General features: G+C 40.7%; 3 protein-coding genes and 1 pseudogene across 3 annotated transcripts; all 4 read left to right on the plus strand.

Moving 5' to 3' along the window:
- Positions 1-1,932: 1,932 nt before the first annotated feature.
- Positions 1,933-4,003, plus strand: LOC115663101 (rust resistance kinase Lr10-like). Its single transcript, XM_030585145.2, has 3 exons — positions 1,933-2,044; positions 2,957-3,025; positions 3,162-4,003. Exons 1-3 carry the CDS (start codon positions 1,933-1,935, stop codon positions 4,001-4,003), a joined length of 1,023 nt encoding a protein of 340 aa, XP_030441005.2.
- Positions 4,004-5,328: 1,325 nt separating this feature from the next.
- LOC130139181 (G-type lectin S-receptor-like serine/threonine-protein kinase At2g19130) lies at positions 5,329-12,910 on the plus strand. The gene is made up of 4 exons (XM_056315609.1): positions 5,329-5,432; positions 5,666-5,812; positions 11,568-12,772; positions 12,873-12,910. Exons 1-4 carry the CDS (start codon positions 5,329-5,331, stop codon positions 12,908-12,910), a joined length of 1,494 nt encoding a protein of 497 aa, XP_056171584.1.
- LOC115663102 (G-type lectin S-receptor-like serine/threonine-protein kinase At2g19130) lies at positions 12,621-13,863 on the plus strand. The gene has a single exon (XM_030585146.2). It carries the CDS (start codon positions 12,910-12,912, stop codon positions 13,822-13,824), a length of 915 nt encoding a protein of 304 aa, XP_030441006.2. The 5' UTR covers positions 12,621-12,909; the 3' UTR covers positions 13,825-13,863.
- A 2,415-nt stretch (positions 13,864-16,278) lies between these two features.
- On the plus strand, positions 16,279-18,377 carry LOC115663103 (rust resistance kinase Lr10-like; annotated as a pseudogene).
- The last annotated feature ends 1,592 nt before the right edge of the window (positions 18,378-19,969 follow it).

The raw sequence follows: 19,969 nt of genomic DNA on the forward strand, positions 1-19,969 counted from the left end.
GACACCGCCGCCGGCGAAAAATATTTTCCGAAACTTTGTCATATTGGTCGCTAAACACCGGACAATTATGTTCCGGGAAAACATTTTCCAGGAAAATGACTTCCGGAAAAATATTTTCCAAAAGGAGAATATTTTCCGCCAAACGAACGGAGCCTAAAATTTTAAGATTTAATTATACCTTAAGCAAATTGAGAAAGCCCAGTGGTCATGCTTTTGACGAGATCAAAGCCATTCCTCTTGTTTATTCATAAATTAAATTTGTAGGATCGACAAACAATATATAAACAAAATTTCCCCATCACGTAGCAATAGTGAGACTTTTCTTGGTAGACGATGTTGGCCACATTTTTTTTGGTCAAAGATGTTGACCTCATGTTATCTCTCTTCTTAGGTCGTGATGTTGCTTAGGCTTTTTAAAAGAAATTACTTACTTTGAAAATAAACATTTGAAAATAAGATTTTCGGCACTCATAATTTCAATTGTCTTATTTTGATCTTTATGTGTATTTCAATACTCGGCATATAATTTTTTAAATTTATGATTGTAATTGGGTCGATATTTTTCTCCAACCCTTATTGAAGAAAACTTCATGCAATTTGAATATAAGTGATTTCCACAACTTGTAATTCACCGATCATAATGGTGAGGAGAGGAAAATACTGCCCTTGCAATTGCTCTTGAAACACCAAAAACCAACTCGATATTTGCACGGATTTTATTGTATGATCAAATCAAAAAAACATTATTATGATCCGTAAACTATGTAAATCAAGACCACCTCAACTGCAAGGGCATTGGCGATGGGCAAGCAGATTCTTTCGTGCCTTATGTCTGTCAAAATGGGGCTAATTCCAAAAAAAAAGTATCAATTTTATCTTGAGTGACAATTCAGGCCCAAACATTTTTTATCTCAATAAAAAGTATCAACTTTTACTCGAGTCCCAAATCTAGATCCTATGATGTTAAATTTTCATATTGATCGGACCAGATTTGAGATTTAAGTGAAAATTTGTGATTTTTTATGAGATAAAAAAAAATTCGAATTAGAATTGTCACTTAAAGTAAAGTTTGCGTTTTTTTGGGAATAAACCCTGTCGGAATGTGTCTGGAAGCCCCATTTTCTTGACTTTGGACGGTTCTGGGTCATTTTGCTTGACTTGGGCTTTTCAAGGGACGACTCCCAACTCTTCAACTTCATTCTCGATCCGTCTCTCAAAATGCATCCCCTTTTCTATCGAGCCTCTCCATCAAATAACCAAAGCCGAACAAAAATCTCCCTCCACTGCACAAGTTCTCGCGAGTCAGGTACCATATGGAGCCTTTCCTGTGAAACGTTCTTCTCATAATACAAGCCAGGATTAGTGGCTATGCCCACACCAATCACCTGTGTGCCCCTTCAGCATGTGGCGAGCTCGGCAACATAAGCTATCCCTTTCGATTGAAGAACGGCTCGAAATGTTGCGGCGACTTGAGATTGGAATTAGCGTGTGAAGATGACCGCACGGTGCTATCTTTGTTCGATGGCCAATATTATGTGAAATTGATAAACCCCGTTGATGGGGTTCCGGGTTTATGGAAGTGGTCGATGTCGGGCTGCGAAAGAGCAACTGTTCCTCTCTACCTCTCCACCAGTTAATGCCCTCTAATTCCAGTGTTGAAGAAGATGAGCTGTACTCCAACTTCTATGGAACCGGAGTGACCATTGTGTCTTGCTCAAAGCAAGTGAGATCTCCTTTATATGTCGACACACCGAACCATGTATAGTTACAAACGGGTATTATTCATACGTCGTCATCGGTGCAAGGGCTTTGGATATCGAGGATTTTTGCACTATAACCACGTCAACTCTTGCAGCATATTATTTAAGGGGTAAAACAGAAGCATTGTCCGAGGAGAATCCTACGATCTCATACAGCGATATCTACAATGCGATGGCCGATGGGTTTAATCTTTCCTACTTTGTGCGGCCGCAGTTGAAAACATATCGCTTTTGCTTCTTAGGCTTCGGATACCTTGGGAAACAATGCAGATCCTACAACTACTGTAAGTACACCTTTCCACCGAAGCACTTTACCCGATCAATATGCTAATAGTCGGCTCTAGCTATAGCTCTCGTGCCTTAAGCAACTGACCACGATTGACGGGTTTGAAAATCAAAGTAATAGATGCAAGCGAAGTTCCGACCATTATGATGAATAATTTTTGCGAGACCATTGCCAACGGTCTAATATTTAAACATTCTAACACTCCATTTAACACATGGGCTAGTCTTTTTTAAAAATTTAAACTCAAGACCTCCTACTCTAATATCATTAAAAAATTTTGTGGAACCATGTCAACTTTTTTAAAAGTTGAAGCTGATAAATAAAGATATAATTTGATATTTAAATATTCTAATGTATAATTGAGTAAGCAAACATACTAAATCGAATTAGCCCTCAAGGGGATTAAGATACATGCAATTGGTTTAATTTCACATATGTTGCGTTTTATTCTTGTTCACACAATGATAGTGGAAACTTGAAATATAGCACCCAGTAAAACTAAGTTTGCGCTAAGTTAACATTGAACATTTCAAATTATAAAAAAATAAAAGAAAATCCTATGTAGTTTCTTCTAAAAGTTTTTATAATAGCTCAAAGTACGTGATCTTTCCAACTGCTAATTTTTGTTTTATTTCAAGAGTTCACAAATTGGGGAAAGAAAAAAAGCCCACCAAAAAGTTAACTGTGTGCTTCCTTGCGGAGGCAAGGATATGCTAATCCTACTTATGCAAATGTAACATTCATCATTTATCAGTTATTATCTTTATGCATCATCGCTTCGATTGCTGTTTACTCATACCTATTTTTTTAGTTAATTAGGATAGTAATACTTCTTTCCTTATACGTATTTTTCATAAATTGCTCAGCTAGTTCTGATTATATGTCTTAATTAAGCTCTTGCTTTTTGTAGACAACTCATCCTGGGGAACGACGCTAAATGTTGTATTAAATAGAGCTCCTAATGTCGGCTTTGTTTTCGGTATGGATGATTCTTTTTGTCTCACATCTACGAAACACTCACGCATCATATGTGAAGAAATCACTCTTTGTATGTGCCTTATAACGAATAAAAAGACTATGCTCTACAACAATCGTTAAGGCAATTTTCTACGCAGCTCACTTCGTGGCGGCAAAATTCATATTAGGAGCTCCATGTGTGCTGATACTTCCAGTCTTTAAGTGGACGAGAAGGCACCAAGCAATGGACGCAAACATCGAAGAATTTCTACAAGCTCACAACAACTTTTTGCCCGTCAGGTACTCTTACACGGATATCAAGAAGATCGCAAAGAATTTCAAACACAAGTTAGGTGAAGGCGGATATGATTCTGTGTATAGAGGAATACTTAGAAGTGGCAATGAAGTTGCGGTTAAAATTTTGAACAATCTAAAATCTAACGGCCAAGATTTTATAAGCGAAGTGACCACAGTTGTAAGGATCCATCACGTTAATGTGGTGCAACTTCTTGGTTTTTGTTTTGATTACTCCAAACAAGCTCTTGTCTATGATTTTATGCCGAATGGATCTTTGGATAAGCACATTGTTTATAAGGAAGGAGAAAATTCTCTTGATTATAAGAAAATGTATGAGATCTCTCTTGGCATAGTTAGGGGGATAGAATATCTACATCGGGAATGTGACATGCAAATTCTACACTTTGATATCAAGCCTCACAATGTTCTCCTAGACCAGAGTTTCACTCCGAAAGTTTCTGACTTTGGACTTGCAAGACTTTACCCCACCGATCACAGCATAGTAACGTTGACTGCAGCGAGACGAACCTTGGGATATATGGCGCTTGAGCTATTCTATAAGGACATTGGCGGTGTTTATTACAAAGCCAATGTTTATAGTTTTGGGATATTATTGATGGAAATGGCCGGTAGAAGGAGAAATGTAAATGGAAATGCAGGGGCATCAAGTCAAACTTATTTTCCTTTGTGGGTTTATGATTAGCTCGGCAAAGAAAAGGGGCTTGAAACAGTATATGCCACGAAAGAGGAAAGAATGACAATGAGTGTCGCGACCTAAAAAAATCGGGTTTTCCGATCTTAGGCTAATGGATTACTAGATCAATTAAATTAACTAACCTAGCTCGAGTTCTCCCAAACTCTACCAATTCGCAACTTAGGTCCAATTATGAGCATGCAAATATTTTCAATGGGAGTCGCCACTAATCATTTAAGGTAGGTTGATTAGAAACCTAAATAAAATAGCGGGAGTATTATTTTATTTCTGCGAACCATAAATTATGGATTCGGGGACTTGGTTACGCTAGATTCCCTAACGCCCTTTCGGTACCAATTTCAAAAAAAATACTTAATTTGACAATTTTGATAAATCTTGACTTAGAGTTCAAAGGTGCAGAAATTTTCTTTTTTGATTTTTATTTATTTATTTAAATGAAAGCTAACCTATATGTAATGGCGTGCAAAAAATTGACATGCGATTAATGCAACCTAACATGCAAACTATATGTCATGCGACGACATGACCTATTTCTAATGACGGGCATATTATTTTTTTGTATTTTTTGCTTTAATGAAATTCGGAATTAAAAATGCCAATTATCTAAACATGCAATTTTAAACTAAAGAAATTAACTTATTCTAAAGTAATATTTTTGGCATTTTTTTATATCAAAATTCGAAATCAAAATCAAGTAAAAAAAATATATAACCGCTAAATCTTTCGAATTAAGTTTCGATCTGAAGCCTGACAGATCGATCCTAAAATTCGAAATACCCGCTATGGAAATAACTCTATCTAAAGCCTGATAGATAGATTTATTTCCATGTGTGCGGTTGCGGATTAGGAAATTTTCCTAATCGATCACCTCTTGAAAAAATTTAGATATCTTAAATATCTTGGATATATTCAAAAGATTTTGAAAATTCTAAATTCTATCCAAATTTGAAAAGTAATAGATATCCAAGATTTCAAAAAAGGAAATAAAATCATAATTGGAATAATGCTTATTATCCAAATATGCAAAATTAGATATCAATAAGCACAAATTAGGCAACCAAATATTCGAATCAAATCGGGATATGATAATTACCTGATTTGCAGATTTCTTTCCTAATTTAAATCTGCAGCGGACCGGGATTGCGGATCGGCGGTGCGTCGGGAGCGGCGGCGCGACGTCGGGAACAGTGGCGGCTAGCGACGGTGACACGACAGGAACGGCGGCGCGGCGAGCGTCTCCGGGCAGCGACGAGCAGTCTTCGGAAGTCGCGGAACAGCAGCAGCTCACCACGGGAGGGCGACGAACGTCGGGGATGGCAGCAACTTCGGAGGATGTCGGCGTTGTGGTGGGGCAGGCCTCGCACGGAACGCAACCAAAGGAACAGCCGGCGTCGGGTTTGGCCTCGTGCGAGCAAGGGTAGCGACCAGCAGCAGCAATGGTGTGAGTGCAGCGGCGACAACAGCAGCGGGATTCTCAAGCGCCGCGAAGGAAGCAGCAACGGAAACTGGGGGCAGCAACTGTTGACCAAAATTCCACGAACATGGACTAGTGGAATTGCTAGACACCTGGACTCTTTCTTCAACTTCACGTGGGTATGTCTATTCAATTACCAAACACGCTTGGTTTGACCGTGTTTGGCGTTGATCTAGGCTCCTCGACTGCTGGTCTAGACAGCAGTGGGACGCGAGCGCCGGCAGCAGCAGCTGGTGCAGTGGCAGTGGATCGTCGGCAGCAACGGGAGCAGGCTTCGACCAGCAGCAGCTCGGGTCACCTAGGGACGGCAGCGGGCAGCAAGGGTGACGCGGGGCAGAACAGCAGCCGAGCTCGGTGGGCGCTGGTCGGACTCGGTGGCGGGGGCAACGTGGGAGTGGCAACAGGGGCGTCGCGGACACGATGGAAGAGCGGCGTGGCGGCGGTTCACACGATGGAAGAGAGATTTGTCAATAGATACGAACATCGATTGATTCGTCTAAAAGACGAATCAAATGGTTCATTAATCCAAGGACCGAGGCGCTCCCAAGTCTCATACCTTATGCGACGAGAATTATCTAAACTATGCATTCCATTGGAGTTGCCACTAGCCATGATCAAGAGTTGGCTAGAAATCCTGATCGAGACGCGGGAGTGTCGTTTCGATACGCGCGAAAATCAGAGATTCTAAAGTTCGGGGACTTGATTACACTGACGATCTAACTAGTGCCCTTTCGATACCTAAACTTGAATGTTCGCAAACTAACGTACCGGACAGCTTATCGAAAAAGCTAAGATTCCACCTAACCGTTCTAAAAATTGAAAATAATAATCAATGTATTAAAAGTGCGCAATCAGATAATCATAAAGAAAATAAACAACCAGCGACCTAGCATCGTCTTTAAAAAGAAAATGCAATCAAAAGCCCTAAGGTAAAGCACCAGTGACTTATCCGATTTTTGGAAAGTTTTTAGAGGGTTTTTCTCATTTTTCATTTTTTTTTGAGTTTTTAAGCTAAAATCTAGTGAAATTAAGCCAAAAACTGATTTTTAAACATTTCCTAATTTTCTAGATTTTTTGGAAATTTTCTGATTTTTTTAATTTTTAATTTTTAAATATTTTTTTGGATTTTTAAACATTTTAGAATTTTGTTTGGAATTTTTAATATTTTTTAATTTTTAAATATTTTAATAATATAATAATTCCGGACCGGGTCCCCTACCCGATCCGCCCGACACCTGACCCTGGTTTTCTCTGACCCGCCCGGATCCCTTTCGCTTATTTCATTTTCGATTTTTTATCCCCCTCTTCTTTTTTCTTTTTCTGTTTTTTTGTTTCTTTTTCCTTTTTCTCTTTATTTTTTATTACTTTTTCCTCCCCTACGTGCTTTTTCCATGCACGTCCTTCTTCCTCATGGATTCACCGAGAGCTCACCGAGACCACGCCGAGGGCTCTTCACCTTCATGCCTTGCCGGAGCGAACTTCCCACGGCCCTCAACGTTTGCCGTCGACGCCGACGGCCGTCACCGGCTCACTCCCGTCGACCACCACACTCCCGTAGCCAAATACTCCGGCTATCGCCGTGATAACCCCGGCGACGTTAAAACATTAAAACATTTCGAGACGGTAACCGATTCACCATAAGAAACGTATATACGCATATGAAAACGGCGAGACATGAGAGTAACTGGGGCGGCCTCAAACCGCGGACTTCTTTGGCATAGGGAACGGGTTTTCCGGCAAAAGCGTGTTCGTCCATGGCCGACTCGGGAAGACAATTTTCATGTCACGAAATCACACGAAATTATGGAGTCAGTCAACAGAACATCAACCTTAAGAACGAATAAGACGTAGATCGAAGATTTTATAGACTGATTTCATGTTTATTTTCGGTTCGGCCTTTACTCGGACATTTTACCAAACAAAAGGTCGACAAGCTCAAACAAAGGTTTAAGGTTGAGATTTGGTATGACTTTTGACTCAGACGTGATACATAAAACTCTGAATAGCCATATTTCAATACAAATTCGTCTCAGTTTAAAATGTCTCACTCAAGAACTCCAAGATCGACTTTGGTGTTCTGGGCATGTGATATTTCGTTCAGACATTTCAGCGAACAGTCGGTATGCGTAAAAAAGTATGCATTCCAGAGACACTTTTAAAGCACATCTCAGTCCAAACACAATGTCTTAGCCCTTAAACTCTCCCAAATCATCATGGACTGGTTTCGGTTTCGCTCGACTTGCTCGAAAAATCGCTAGTTTGGTTTAATGCTCTCGAGTTGAAAAAAGCAAGATGAAACAGAGCATGAAATGGAGGAGTTACCTGGTTCGGGAAGGGCAGAAAGTCGACGAAGTCAACGAAGGATGAGGCTGAGCTCGTCCCTTCGCTGCAGCTAGGGCTTGGTTTCGCAGCGACTTGGTCTCGGGCGGATTAGGAGGCCGGATGGTCTTCGGTCGAGGCAATCGGAAACTATGGCGGGAGGCATTAGCAAAGAAGCGACTGGAAGGGGGAGGAAATTTGCCGGCGATCCTCCTGGAAAGAGGAACCGAAGCGCTTTCCTCTTCAAAACCCCTCTCTTTTCTCCATTTTCTCTCGTTCCACCCTCGGTTCCTCTCTTTTCTCCCTTTTTTTCTCGTTCCACTCTCTGTTCCTCTTTGTCTCCTCTAGTCTCTCTTTTTTAAAATTGACGTAGGTCTTTGTGTGTCAACCACCAAAAGCCTTCGCTGGTCAACCATGCCAGCCACCTTCCCCTTCCATTTCGAGCTCAGAGGCGCCATTGATCAGTGTGCTTTCTCTGTTTTTGTATATGCCAGCAGCCAGTCCTCTTCTTGGGATTGAATCAAGCCCGTTTTTGGCTAAATCGGCTGCAATTCTTCTTGGGGTTTTGTCCAGCATAGGATGCAGCGATGAGCCATCACTTTCCTTCTTCTGGAATCGCTGTTAAACCTTCCCGATGCACTCCCTTTCTTTTGCTTTGTCGCTTCTGGTTGTCTGCTCTGCTTCTTGTCGCTTCTGTTGTTTGCTCTGGCTGAGCGCGAGGGGAAGAAGAAAGGGCTGAGGGGCTGGGCCAAGTGGCTGGAGAAAAGGCTAGAGTGGGCCGGATCTGACGGGCCAAAAATAGGCCAAAAGTGGGCCGACGGGGCAAAAGAGAAAGCAAACAACAAACCCAAGAAGAAAGAAAAAAATAATAATAATAAAAAAAAGGTTGAGCCCGAACAACTAAAATAATTGAAAAAGGGGCCGGCCCTATTGAGTAGGATCAAATCGGCCTGACCGATTTTTTATTTTGAAATGTCTCTCTTTTACATTAATTTGGCCCACTTACAATTTAAACATCGATTTAACGAGGTGAGCAAAATTAGGTGTCAACAGGTATATACAATTGAGCCCTAGTGATAGACCGTTGATGAGTTGGGTCCTTAATATGCTAGAAGGAGATATCGATGAACTACAACTTCCCCCAAAACCACTTCTATATCTGACAGAGTCGCTAGCTGATGATGCTGAGACCGAGAATGAATTAGAAACTTTCTCTTCTTCTTCAAGTGGTCAAACAATTTCTAGTAGTTACCGGTATGAGCACAACAAAAAGATTCCGTAATCTTGTTTTGTATGATTTTTCCCCTCTTGTAGAAATTCAATGCAAAATTAAAGTAGTACTATCACTCGTACATGATGTTTTCCCTCGCAAAATCTGCACTTTTTGCACTTCGATTCACCTGGATTTGCATTCAAATTGCCGCTTCATGCACTTTATGAGTGCGTTGTGAAACTGTGGAGCTATCTTGATCGCTCGCGATCATTCATATGTAAAATCCCGGTTTCGTGTGAGTTAAGCAAATTCCTTGCGATACCGTTTGCATTGAGCAATGAGTCTCTCGCCTATCTCCACCGATCCATTACAAGCTCCGTCCTTCCCACCAAAACCTATATCTTACCACCTCGACGGCCGCCTGATCACCCACGTTTACGGCGGCCATCCTTTCCCAAGAGATCTCCAACCTGGACCGCATGTCCCATATGAAGAAAAGAGCAACTCCCTTTCTTAATCATAACGTTTAAAATAATTGGGTCGTTGATCAAAATGGGCTTGTGACTTGGACATGCCACAGAGGAAACACAGAGCAAGCCGCCTACTTTGCCAAAATGAGCAGAATTGGAGCATGTGATGTAACGCAGATCGGATTTTGGAGGGTCAGAAAGAAACCGGTCAACGAACTTTGGGTCGGACTGAGACAAAAACAATCAAAGTCTACCATGTCGGCTGAGCAAAAATAAATAACAGGGGATTGACTGAGACCACCATGAAATCATATAGGGCAAGTTGGAATTAGCCCAAAATTAGAGATGTTGACGGGAATTGAATCGGGGAATATATGTTACTATTTAGTAATACCATCTATACTAAAACTAGTTTATAATATTAGTGTATTAAGTTACTAAAATGCTTATCGATAGAGACAACTGATGAGTAAAACACGAGATTAGACAAGATTAATAATGGATAGTTGATATATGATATAAATAACTTTTAAACTCCAAAAATAAGTAGGGAGCATGATATCGAGAACAAATGGAAATACTTAGGAGGGAGACTAATTCTTGTGAATATGACGGGTTTGACCTTCATACCAGCTTGCCAGTTTACTTAATGCAAAGGGGTGGTGACTTTAACAAAATTATTACTTGAAACTTAGGTGAACGGAATTTATTATCATCAATGATACTATGATATGTCACTCATGATATATTGGCGCCAAAATGAATTTCAACACAGATGCCTTACTGGATTTTGATTCAATTTAGGGCACAGTAGCTCATTTTTATGATACTAAAATCTGATTCCCAGATATATGACCAAAAAAAAAAAAATTCTGATTCCCAGAGAGAATCAGTTTGCCAAAAATGTCGAACTTTGACCCGCAGACAAGTTTCCCCCCTAATTAATGTGAAAGCTACCCATAAAGTAATTCACCACGTGTTAAGTTAGCTTCACTGCGTGTCTGTAATCTCTGCATAATTTCCAATGATGGGAACCTTTTGGTTGGTCCACACAATTTGCTTTTGTTGGCTTTAGTTCGTGTTAATTGGTTGACTCGAACATTTCAATGACAAATGAACCCCCAACTGATCTTCTCGATCAATCAGACCAGGGAACCTCCTCTGAAATGCTACGCGAGTACTACCCAACTGGAGGACGGCAAAATAATTCGCAACCGGCTGCCGGAATTGTAGTCGCCCCACAAGAGAAACTGCTAGATTTCGGCTCAACCTTGTTGGACCGGCAATTCCTCAAAGATCGCCGGCTAACGAGAAATCAAGATTTTAGCAGTTCTCAGAAAGCCTTAGAACAGCTAACTCCCCATGTCAAAACCTTAGTTGCAAAAGAAAGAAAGAGCAACAAGAGACAGTTAAGTGAGCAGAAACTGTTAAATTATATTTCGAGTTTGAGCCGGTAGACAACCAAGAAGATGAGATCTTCTCTGTACACATACATGAAGGGGGCCAACCTTTGACAATATTATATATAACAATCAAAAGGTGTGGGCTTGGTCTGTTTTATTCATTGATTTCCTCCCACGGCAGCCGAAATGGAAGGAAGACTTCCTTCATGTGTAACGAACGAGTGCACGATTTCTTTGTAAATAATTGGAGAGCTCATCGTAAGCTCTTGACAAGTGAAGTTCAGAGCTTAGAGACGTAGAAAGAGGCGAGAGCTTAGAGAGATTTGAGTGTAGAGTCGAGTCCATCGAGTTGAGTTGTTTAAACATTGTGGATATTGGGCATAAACTAGGTATGGGAAACACTCGAGTGTGTGAGTGATTGTAATGTTGTAATTCTCCAATTTATTAGTGGATTATTTGTGGCCGGTTCTCCCCGTAGACGTAAGTACCGATATTCGGATCGAACCACGTAAATTTCTTGTATCCTTTTATTGTTTCTCGTTTTATTTCTCTATCGATTTCTACAGCTCCCGATTTATTTGCAAAGTGACGATCTGCTTCTGCTGTGTCACCAATCACAACAGAATACAGACATGTTTCATTATATTTTGCTTCTTGTCTCTGTTTCATTCAGCCCCTCTTTGTCCATAAGCACAGATACCATATTATCCGGTGAGTCTCTCTCCGGTAACCAGACATTGATCTCTAAAGGAGGAACATTTGAGATGGGCTTCTTTTCACCGGGTAACACTGGTAACCACTACATTGGCATTTGGTACAAAGGATTACCTCAAAAGACGGTGGTTTGGGTTGCGAATAGGAACCGCCCCATGTCCGACCCATTCTCTTCAGAGTTGAAGCTCCTTCAGGATGGTAATTTAGTCATACTCTCTTCATCCAAGCGTCAAATCTGGTCGATTGGTTCGACATCGCTGGTGCCTAATTTGACTTCAGGAGTGCTCCTTGACAATGGAAACTTCATTTTAAGGGAGACATCGGATGTGTCTATTGCTTGGCAGAGTTTTGATCATCCGACTGATACGTGGTTGCCCAGTGCCAAGTTTGGATTCAATAAACTTACATCCGAAAGGACAATTTTGGTGGCATGGAGAGACTTAGATGATCCAGCTCCCGGGATATTCTCTGTAATCCCGGGAGCAGAAGGAAAAGGTCAGTTATCGCTATTTAACAGGTCGGAAGCCTACTGGAATAGTAGTGACTGGACTGGGGACGTATTCGGGCTTCAGCCTTCGCTAACAGAGGAAAACGTGATAAACTTTACCTACGTTTCGAATGAGAATGAGGCCTACGTCAAATATTCCTCAGTTGCTCCTTATAATCTGTCTAGGATAGTGCTTGAACCGACGGGGCTGTTCAAGCAATTAGTATGGGCAAAGCACATCCAGGAATGGAAAGTGCTTTGGGTACAGCCAACACAAAGGTGTGAGGTTTACCCCTTTTGTGGTGCTTCTTCTAATTGCAATCAGAGCCATGCACCGCTTTGTGATTGTGCTCTTGGATACTTAGATGATCTGAAGCTGGAAGATCGTCTGGGCCGATGCAAAAGGAGATCTGCGTCGGAATGTAGTGATGACAGAAAAGATAATTTTTTCCTCATGCCCAACACACGCTTCCCAAAAAATTCTGATTCGTTCATGGTTGAAAACATCGAAGCATGCAGGTTGTTGTGCTTAACCAACTGTTCGTGCAGTGCATATGCTTACACTGCAAACTGTCTGATATGGACGGATGAGAAGTTTTCGGTTCAACTTTCGGCCAATGATGCAGTTTTGAGAGATTTCTATGTCCGGATTGCGGGGTCAGGCTTGAAGGAAGAAAGTAAGAAAAAGGGGAAACCCAGATCGAATTTCATAATAGCAGTTGTAGTTGTGACCGTAGCTTTTCTCTTGGTCCTCAGTGGGTCGCTGGTGACCATTAGGAGGAGACGGCCTGCTAGGGCAGCGGATGATCATTTGATGCATTTTGAATATCGAGTTCTGAAGAAGGCGACAAAAAAATTCTCCGAGAAAATTGGGGAAGGCGGGTTTAGTTCTGTCTTCAGGGGAGCACTGCCAGACTCAACTCCAATAGCAGTGAAGAAACTTGTGAACCAAAACCAAAGTAACAAACAGTTCCTTGCGGAAGTTAGAACTATCGGAACAATACAGCACGTCAATGTCCTTCGTCTGCGCGGATTTTGTGCAGAAGAGACAAAAAGGTTCCTAGTATTTGAGTACCTTGCAAATGGTTCGCTCGCAGCTCATTTGTTTCGGAAAGATTCCAACACCCTCGATTGGAAAACCAGATACGGCATCGCCATTGGGATTGCTAAAGGATTGGAGTATCTCCATGAGAGGTGTCGAGATCGCATCATACACTGCGACATCAAGCCAGAGAATATACTGTTGGATTCAGAACTCGCGCCACAAATTGCTGATTTCGGCCTTGCAAAGCGCCTGGGACGGGATGTCAGCCGCGTAATTACCACCATGAGGGGAACCAGAGGGTACCTCGCACCAGAATGGATTTTGGGAGGAGCCATCACGTCGAAAGTTGACATTTTCAGCTATGGAAAGGTGCTCTTTGAGATCATATCGGGAAAGAGAAACATCGAGGAGCTGAACAGTGATATGCGCGATTATCTACCGCTACAGGTAGCTAATTCAATCGCCAAAGGAGAAGAAGTGTTGCCACTCGTGGACCGCAGATTGAACGGACTCGTGGAGATGGAAGAATTGTGCAGAGCATGCAGAGTCGCTTGCTGGTGCATTCAAGACAGCGAGAAAGATAGACCAACTATGTCTCAGGTAGTTCAGATTTTGGAGGGGGTTATGGCAGTAGAAAAGCCTCCAATCCCAAGAACTTTCTTGCAACTTGTAGGAAGTCAATGAAGAGGAAGCTGAAATTATCCAGGGATAAAACTAAGAACCTGTCTAGTATGATTTAATTGCTTCTTTGTTATAACTTTTTGGGTTTTGGTTGCGACCTTCGACTTTAAAGTGATACTTTCCGATAAGCCAAATGGGAATGTTTTTGTGCAAATATAACGAGCATCTTCATAGGCAACTTTCAAAAAAAAAAAAGAAAAGAAAAATTGGACATGAAGCAACGTCTCATTTGCTCACCAATCGTCTCCAATTTCCCAATGTGAAAAAGAGACGGGACATGGCATTAGGGATATGATGCGCATGCCATGCATGTGAGTTTCGTGAGTGTAAAAATTATTTTTGGCCCTCTCTAAAGCCGACCTTAGACCTACTAAACAAGTGAGCCAGACCTAGGGGTCATGTCTAGGGTGGATAGTGGCCTCGGCCTCAAAATGTGAACTTTTTTGATTGGCTGTGTGAGATCTATACTTCTTGATCTGAGCAGATCTAAATTGTGGGCACTAAGGCTTGACGAGCCAAATTATGATTTAGAGGAGTTTGGACATAGTTGATAGCCGATTGAGCAGGTCAGATTTGGACGTTGCCTGATCGATGGGCAGGTCTAGACAAGCGGTTTCCTTATAGAGTTCGTAATCGTAAGAGCTCGTTACATTTTCACAAATGAAGTTTCTAGGGATTCTTGTCCTGGAAAATTTTGGGCATAACCTTTTCAAGCTCAATTTTGGGCCCGAGACTGGGACGACCATTTGGAATTGCTTTTCCTTTCCTTTTGTTCAGTTTTAAGATACTAAAAGCTAATTCCTAGTGAGAACGGATTTGCCAAAAATGTCTGACTTTAGCAATCGCGGAGAAGTTTCGTTCCTTTTAAATACATGAAAGCTATGTACAACAATCTCTGCATAGTTTCCACTGATGAAACCTTTGATTGGTCCACACAATATGCTTTTCTCGACTTGACTTTGTGTTAATTGGTTGACTTGGACATTTCAATGACAGATCACCCCCGACTGATCTTCTCGATCATGTAACAATGCAATTTCACCAAAACGTCGGAGCGCAAAAGTAATTCATTACCATTGTTGAAAGAATAGGGTTAAGGGATCGCAATCATTTTTTTCTTACTAAAAATTAGTTTTTTTTATATAAATATTCTATCAATATACAAATACATAATTTAATAATTTCGTTGAAACAGGAAATGCATGCATCAAACGAGGAACAAATATCTCTCTTCTCACGTCACGACGTTGCTTAGGCTTTTCAAAATATTACTTACTTCGAAACACTTGAAAATAAAATTTTCGGTACTCATAATTTCAGTTGTATATTATAATTTTTATGTGTACTTCAATACTCGACGTGTATTTTTTGTGATGTATGATTGTAATAGGATTCATACTTTCCTCCAATCCTGATTGAAGAAAACTTCCTCCGACCATCCTTCAGTACAGTGGACTACAAGTTGTGGACATCACCCTTATTCAACTTAAATGAAGATTATGTCTACATGTGTGTTAGATATTTGAATATTAAACCACGGATTCATTTATGAGTTTAAGTTTTTTGATTGGATTTTTCGATATAAAATTAGAGTAGGAAGTCCTGAGTTCAAATATTTTCATCCCCTATTAATTTCCTATATTACATATTTCCACACTTTAAGCTTATGCCAAAGTCCAGCCTACACGTGAGTGAGAGTATTAGAATTTTTAAATATAATAACACGCCCTAATCTATCAAGTTAAACTTTCGGTTTGGACTTTCTAATACTTTGAAACTCACCAATTAGAAGGGTGGTGAGTGAAGAAATATTAACCATTACAAAAACTATAGTTGATACTTGTAGGGACTTTATTGTATAATTAACCAATAACAATACGGATATGATACTAATCAATATAATCTATAGTCCTTTCATCTGGAAAGCATTTTTCAGATGCTCTGGTGCATTTGTTAGCCACTGTCTGCCCACTACGTCGGAATGTGCTTTGAAGCTCCACTTTCTTGACTTTGGACAGCTCTTGGTCATTGTTTGACTTGGGCTTTTTCCAAAGACAACTCCAACTCTTCAATCAGCATACATCTCTCCAGATGCATCCCCTTTCAATCGAGCCTCTTCACCAAATAACAAAGCCAAACAAAAATCTCTCTCCATTGCACAAATTCTCTTTACTCAGGTGCCAAATGGAGCCCTTCCTATTACTCGTTCTTCTCATAATACAAGCTGGGATTAGTTGCGATGCCCGGGATAATCGCCCGTGTGCCCCTTCAACGTGCGGGGAGGTTGGAAACTTGAGCTATCCCTTTCAATTGAAAGACGATCCGAAAGGCTGCGGTGACTCGAGATTCGAGCTAGCATGTGAAGATAACCGCACGTTGTTATCTTTGTACAGTGGCCGATATCATGTGAAAAAGATAATCCCTCTGGACAACTCTTGGGATATCTTTGCTGGTACTATGGAAGTGGTCGATGTCGGGCTGCAAAAGGGCAACTGTTCCTCCCTTCCTCTCCACCCGTTAATGCCCTCTAATTTCAGTGGTGAAGAATATAAACCGTACGACATCTCTTCTATATTTCCCATGGTGACCATTATGTCTTGCTCAAAGCAGGTGAGATCTCCTTCATATATTGACGTCGAACCATGTATAGCTGTAAAAGGGTATTATATATACGCTGTCATCGATGCAACGGCAAGGGATATTGAGGATTTTTGCACCATAACCGCGTCAATACTTGCAGCAGAATATTTAGGGAAAAAAATAGATGCATCGTCCCGCGAGAATCATACAATCTCGATCTCCTACACCGACATCCACAATGCGATGGCCGATGGGTTTTTTATCTGGGTCTGGCCGCGGCCGTACAAGAAATTATTTCACTTTTGCTTCTTAGGGTACCGATATGGTGGGAAACGATGCAAACCCTACTACAATTGTAAGTATGCCTTTCCATCGAAGAACTTTACCTGATCAATATGCTAATATTTGGGTCTAGCTATAGCTCTTGTCATGAATTAAAATTCATTACACTTGTGATGAACAGTTATTATCCTTACACATCTTTGCTACGAAAGTTGTTAATTTATATTTAGGTTTTTAGTTAATTAGGATAATAATACTTCTTTCCTTATACGTGCTTTTCATTCATTACTCGGTTCTGATTATATGCCTTAATCTCTTGCTTTCTATAGACAATTCTTCCTGGGGTACGGCGCTAAATGTTGCACTGAATACAGTTCCTAATGCCGGTTTTGTCTTCGGTAGGGACGATTCATTTTTCCTCACATCCACGAAACACTAGCGTACATATATGTGAAGAAAACACTCCTTGTATGCGCTTTATAACAAATAAAGAAGACTATACTTTACACTAATCTTGAGGCAATTTTATATACAGCTCACTTCCTGGCAGCAAAATTCATATTTGGCGCTCCATGTGTGCTGATACTTCTAGTCTATAAGTGGAAGAGAAGGCACCAAGCAATGGACGCAAACATTGAAGAATTTCTACGAGCTCACAATAACTTTTTGCCCATTAGGCACTCTTACTCGGATATCAAGAAGATCACAAAGAATTTCAAACACAAGTTAGGTGAAGGGGGATTCGGTTCTGTGTACAGAGGAACACTTAGAAGTGGCAATGAAGTTGCGGTTAAGATTTTGAACAAACCAAAATCTAACGGGCAAGATTTTATAAGCGAAGTGGCCACAATTGGAAGGATCCACCACGTTAATGTGGTGCAACTTGTTGGTTTTTGCTTTGATTACTCCAAACAAGCTATTGTCTATGATTTCATGCCGAATGGATCGTTGGATAAGCACATTTTCTATAAGGATGGGAATAATTCTCTTGATCATAACAAAATGTATAAGATCTCTCTTGGCATAGCTAGAGGAATAGAGTACCTTCATCGGGGATGTGACATGCAAATTCTACACTATGATATCAAACCTCACAACATTCTCCTAGATGAGAGTTTCATTCCGAAAGTTTCTGACTTTGGACTTGCGAGACTTTACCCCACCGATCATAGCATAGTACCGTTGACTGCAGTAAGAGGAACCTTGGGATATATGGCTCCTGAACTATTCTATAAGGATATTGGTGGCATTTCTTACAAAGCCGATGTTTATAGTTTTGGGATGATGCTAATGGAAATGGCCGGTAGAAGGAGAAATGTAAATGGAAATGTAGAGGATTCAAGTCAAATTTATTTTCCTTTGTGGGTTATGATCAACTCGGCAAAGAAAAGGGCTATGAAATGGTTGATGCCACAGAAGAGGAAAGAGAGACAACAAGGAAGATGATAATCGTTGCTCTTTGGTGTATACAATTGAGCCCTAGTGATAGACCATCGATGAGCCGGGTCCTTAATATGCTAGAAGGAGAGATTGATGAACTACAACTTCCCCCAAAACCACTTCTTTATCCGACAGAGAAGCCACTTGATGATGGCGAGATCGAGAACGAACTAGAAACTTTCTCATCTTCTTCAAGTGTTCCAACTATTTCTAGTAGTTACCAGTATGAGCACAATAACAATTGTTTTGTATGATTTTTTCCCTCTTGTAGAAATTGAATGCAAAATAAAAGTAGTAATATCCCTTATCCATGATTTTAGCAGTGTATCCTCCAGCTATCTATTGGTACCCACCTTTTCCAAATGTGCCTTTTTTTTTTTTTGAACGAGGTTTCCTTTACGAAATTTTGGGTCCTTTTGGGTCGCAATGTCAATCCTTCCTCCATCGTTCTAAAAGCTCGCAGTTACAAGATTTGAGGACAATAGTCCAGTCGTACCATCACTCAGTGAAGAAGAACTGGACAAGCATATTTGCCGGAACACATGGCAAACGTGTTTAATCTTTTGGTTTCGTTCTCGGGTATTTTCCATTTCAATGTATTTTAATTTCCTTGCAAACTCTTCACTTTTTGCACTTCGATTCACCTGGATTTGCACTCAAATCCCCACTTCATGCACTCTCTGAGCGTGGTGTGAAACTGTGGAGCGATCTTGATCGCTCTCTGTCTTCTTAAATTCGAATGGACTCAGCATAATTTGATTTATCTTCAAATGGTACTATCTTTACACGCTCGCGATCATTCATATGTAATATCCTAGTTTCATGTGAGTTAAGCAAATTCCTCGTGATACCGTTTGCATTGAGCAACGAGTCTCTCCCTTATCTCCACCGATCCATTACAAGCTCCGTCCTTCCCACCAAAACCTATACCTTACCCCCCTCGACAGTCGCCCGATCACCCATGTTTACTCTGGCCATCCTTTCCCGAGAAATCTCCGACCTGGACCGCATGTCCCATATGAAGAAGAAGAGCAACTCCCTTCCTTAATCCTAACGTTTAAACCAATTGGGAGGTTGCTCAAAATGGGCTTGTGACTTGCACATGCCACAGACGAAACACAGAGCAAGCCGCCTACTTTGCCAAAATGAGCAGAATTGAGCATGTGATGTAACGCAGATCGGATTTCGGAGGGTCAGAAAGAAACCGGTCAACGAACTTTGGGTCGGACTGAGACAAAAAAATCAAAGTCTACTATGTCGGCTGAGCAAATAAATAACAGGGGATTGACTGAGACCACCATGAAATCATATAGGGCAAGTTGGAATTAGCCCAAAATTAGAGATGTTGACGGGAATTGAATGGGGGAATATATGTTACTATTTAGTAATACCATCTATACTAAAACTAGTTTACAATATTAGTGTATTAAGTTACTAAAATGCTTATCGAATGAGAAAATTGATGAGTGAAACACGAGGTTAGACAAGATTAATAATGGATAGTTGATACATGATATAAATAACTTTTAAACTCCGAAAATAAGTAGGGAGCATGATATCGAGAACAAATGGAAATACTTAGGACAGAGACTAATTCTCGTTAATATGACGGGCTTGACCTTCATACCAGCTTGCCAGTTCACTTAATGCAAACACTTCATGCAAACGTGTAATGACTTAAATTAAATTGTTACTTGAAACTCAGTTGAACAAAGTTCGTTGTCATCTATGTTACTGTATGTTCTCGTTTTCGTCTTCGCGATGTGTCACTTATGATATATTGGAACCAAAATGAATTTCAAACAGATGTCTCACTTACAAGGATTTTGATTCTATTTAGGGCACA

Source organism: Syzygium oleosum, unplaced genomic scaffold, assembly GCF_021117445.2.
Source record: "Syzygium oleosum isolate NSW1041296 unplaced genomic scaffold, Sole_v2.1 Sole_v2.10, whole genome shotgun sequence".
In the NCBI taxonomy this organism is placed as follows: Eukaryota; Viridiplantae; Streptophyta; class Magnoliopsida; order Myrtales; family Myrtaceae; genus Syzygium; species Syzygium oleosum.

What these genes read in the sequence shown, in the direction of transcription:
- LOC115663102 (XM_030585146.2), top strand. Translation starts at nt 12,910, where the DNA reads ATGCATTTTGAATATCGAGTTCTGAAGAAGGCGACAAAAAAATTCTCC.
- LOC115663101 (XM_030585145.2), top strand. Translation starts at nt 1,933, where the DNA reads ATGGCCGATGGGTTTAATCTTTCCTACTTTGTGCGGCCGCAGTTGAAA. An exon ending in ATGCAGATCCTACAACTACT is followed by an intron (nt 2,045 to 2,956) that starts GTAAGTACACCT and finishes TGCTTTTTGTAG; the next exon opens with ACAACTCATCCTGGGGAACG. An exon ending in TAATGTCGGCTTTGTTTTCG is followed by an intron (nt 3,026 to 3,161) that starts GTATGGATGATT and finishes TTTTCTACGCAG; the next exon opens with CTCACTTCGTGGCGGCAAAA.
- LOC130139181 (XM_056315609.1), top strand. Translation starts at nt 5,329, where the DNA reads ATGGCAGCAACTTCGGAGGATGTCGGCGTTGTGGTGGGGCAGGCCTCG. An exon ending in TTGGCCTCGTGCGAGCAAGG is followed by an intron (nt 5,433 to 5,665) that starts GTAGCGACCAGC and finishes GCGTTGATCTAG; the next exon opens with GCTCCTCGACTGCTGGTCTA. An exon ending in GTCAGGCTTGAAGGAAGAAA is followed by an intron (nt 12,773 to 12,872) that starts GTAAGAAAAAGG and finishes GGTGACCATTAG; the next exon opens with GAGGAGACGGCCTGCTAGGG.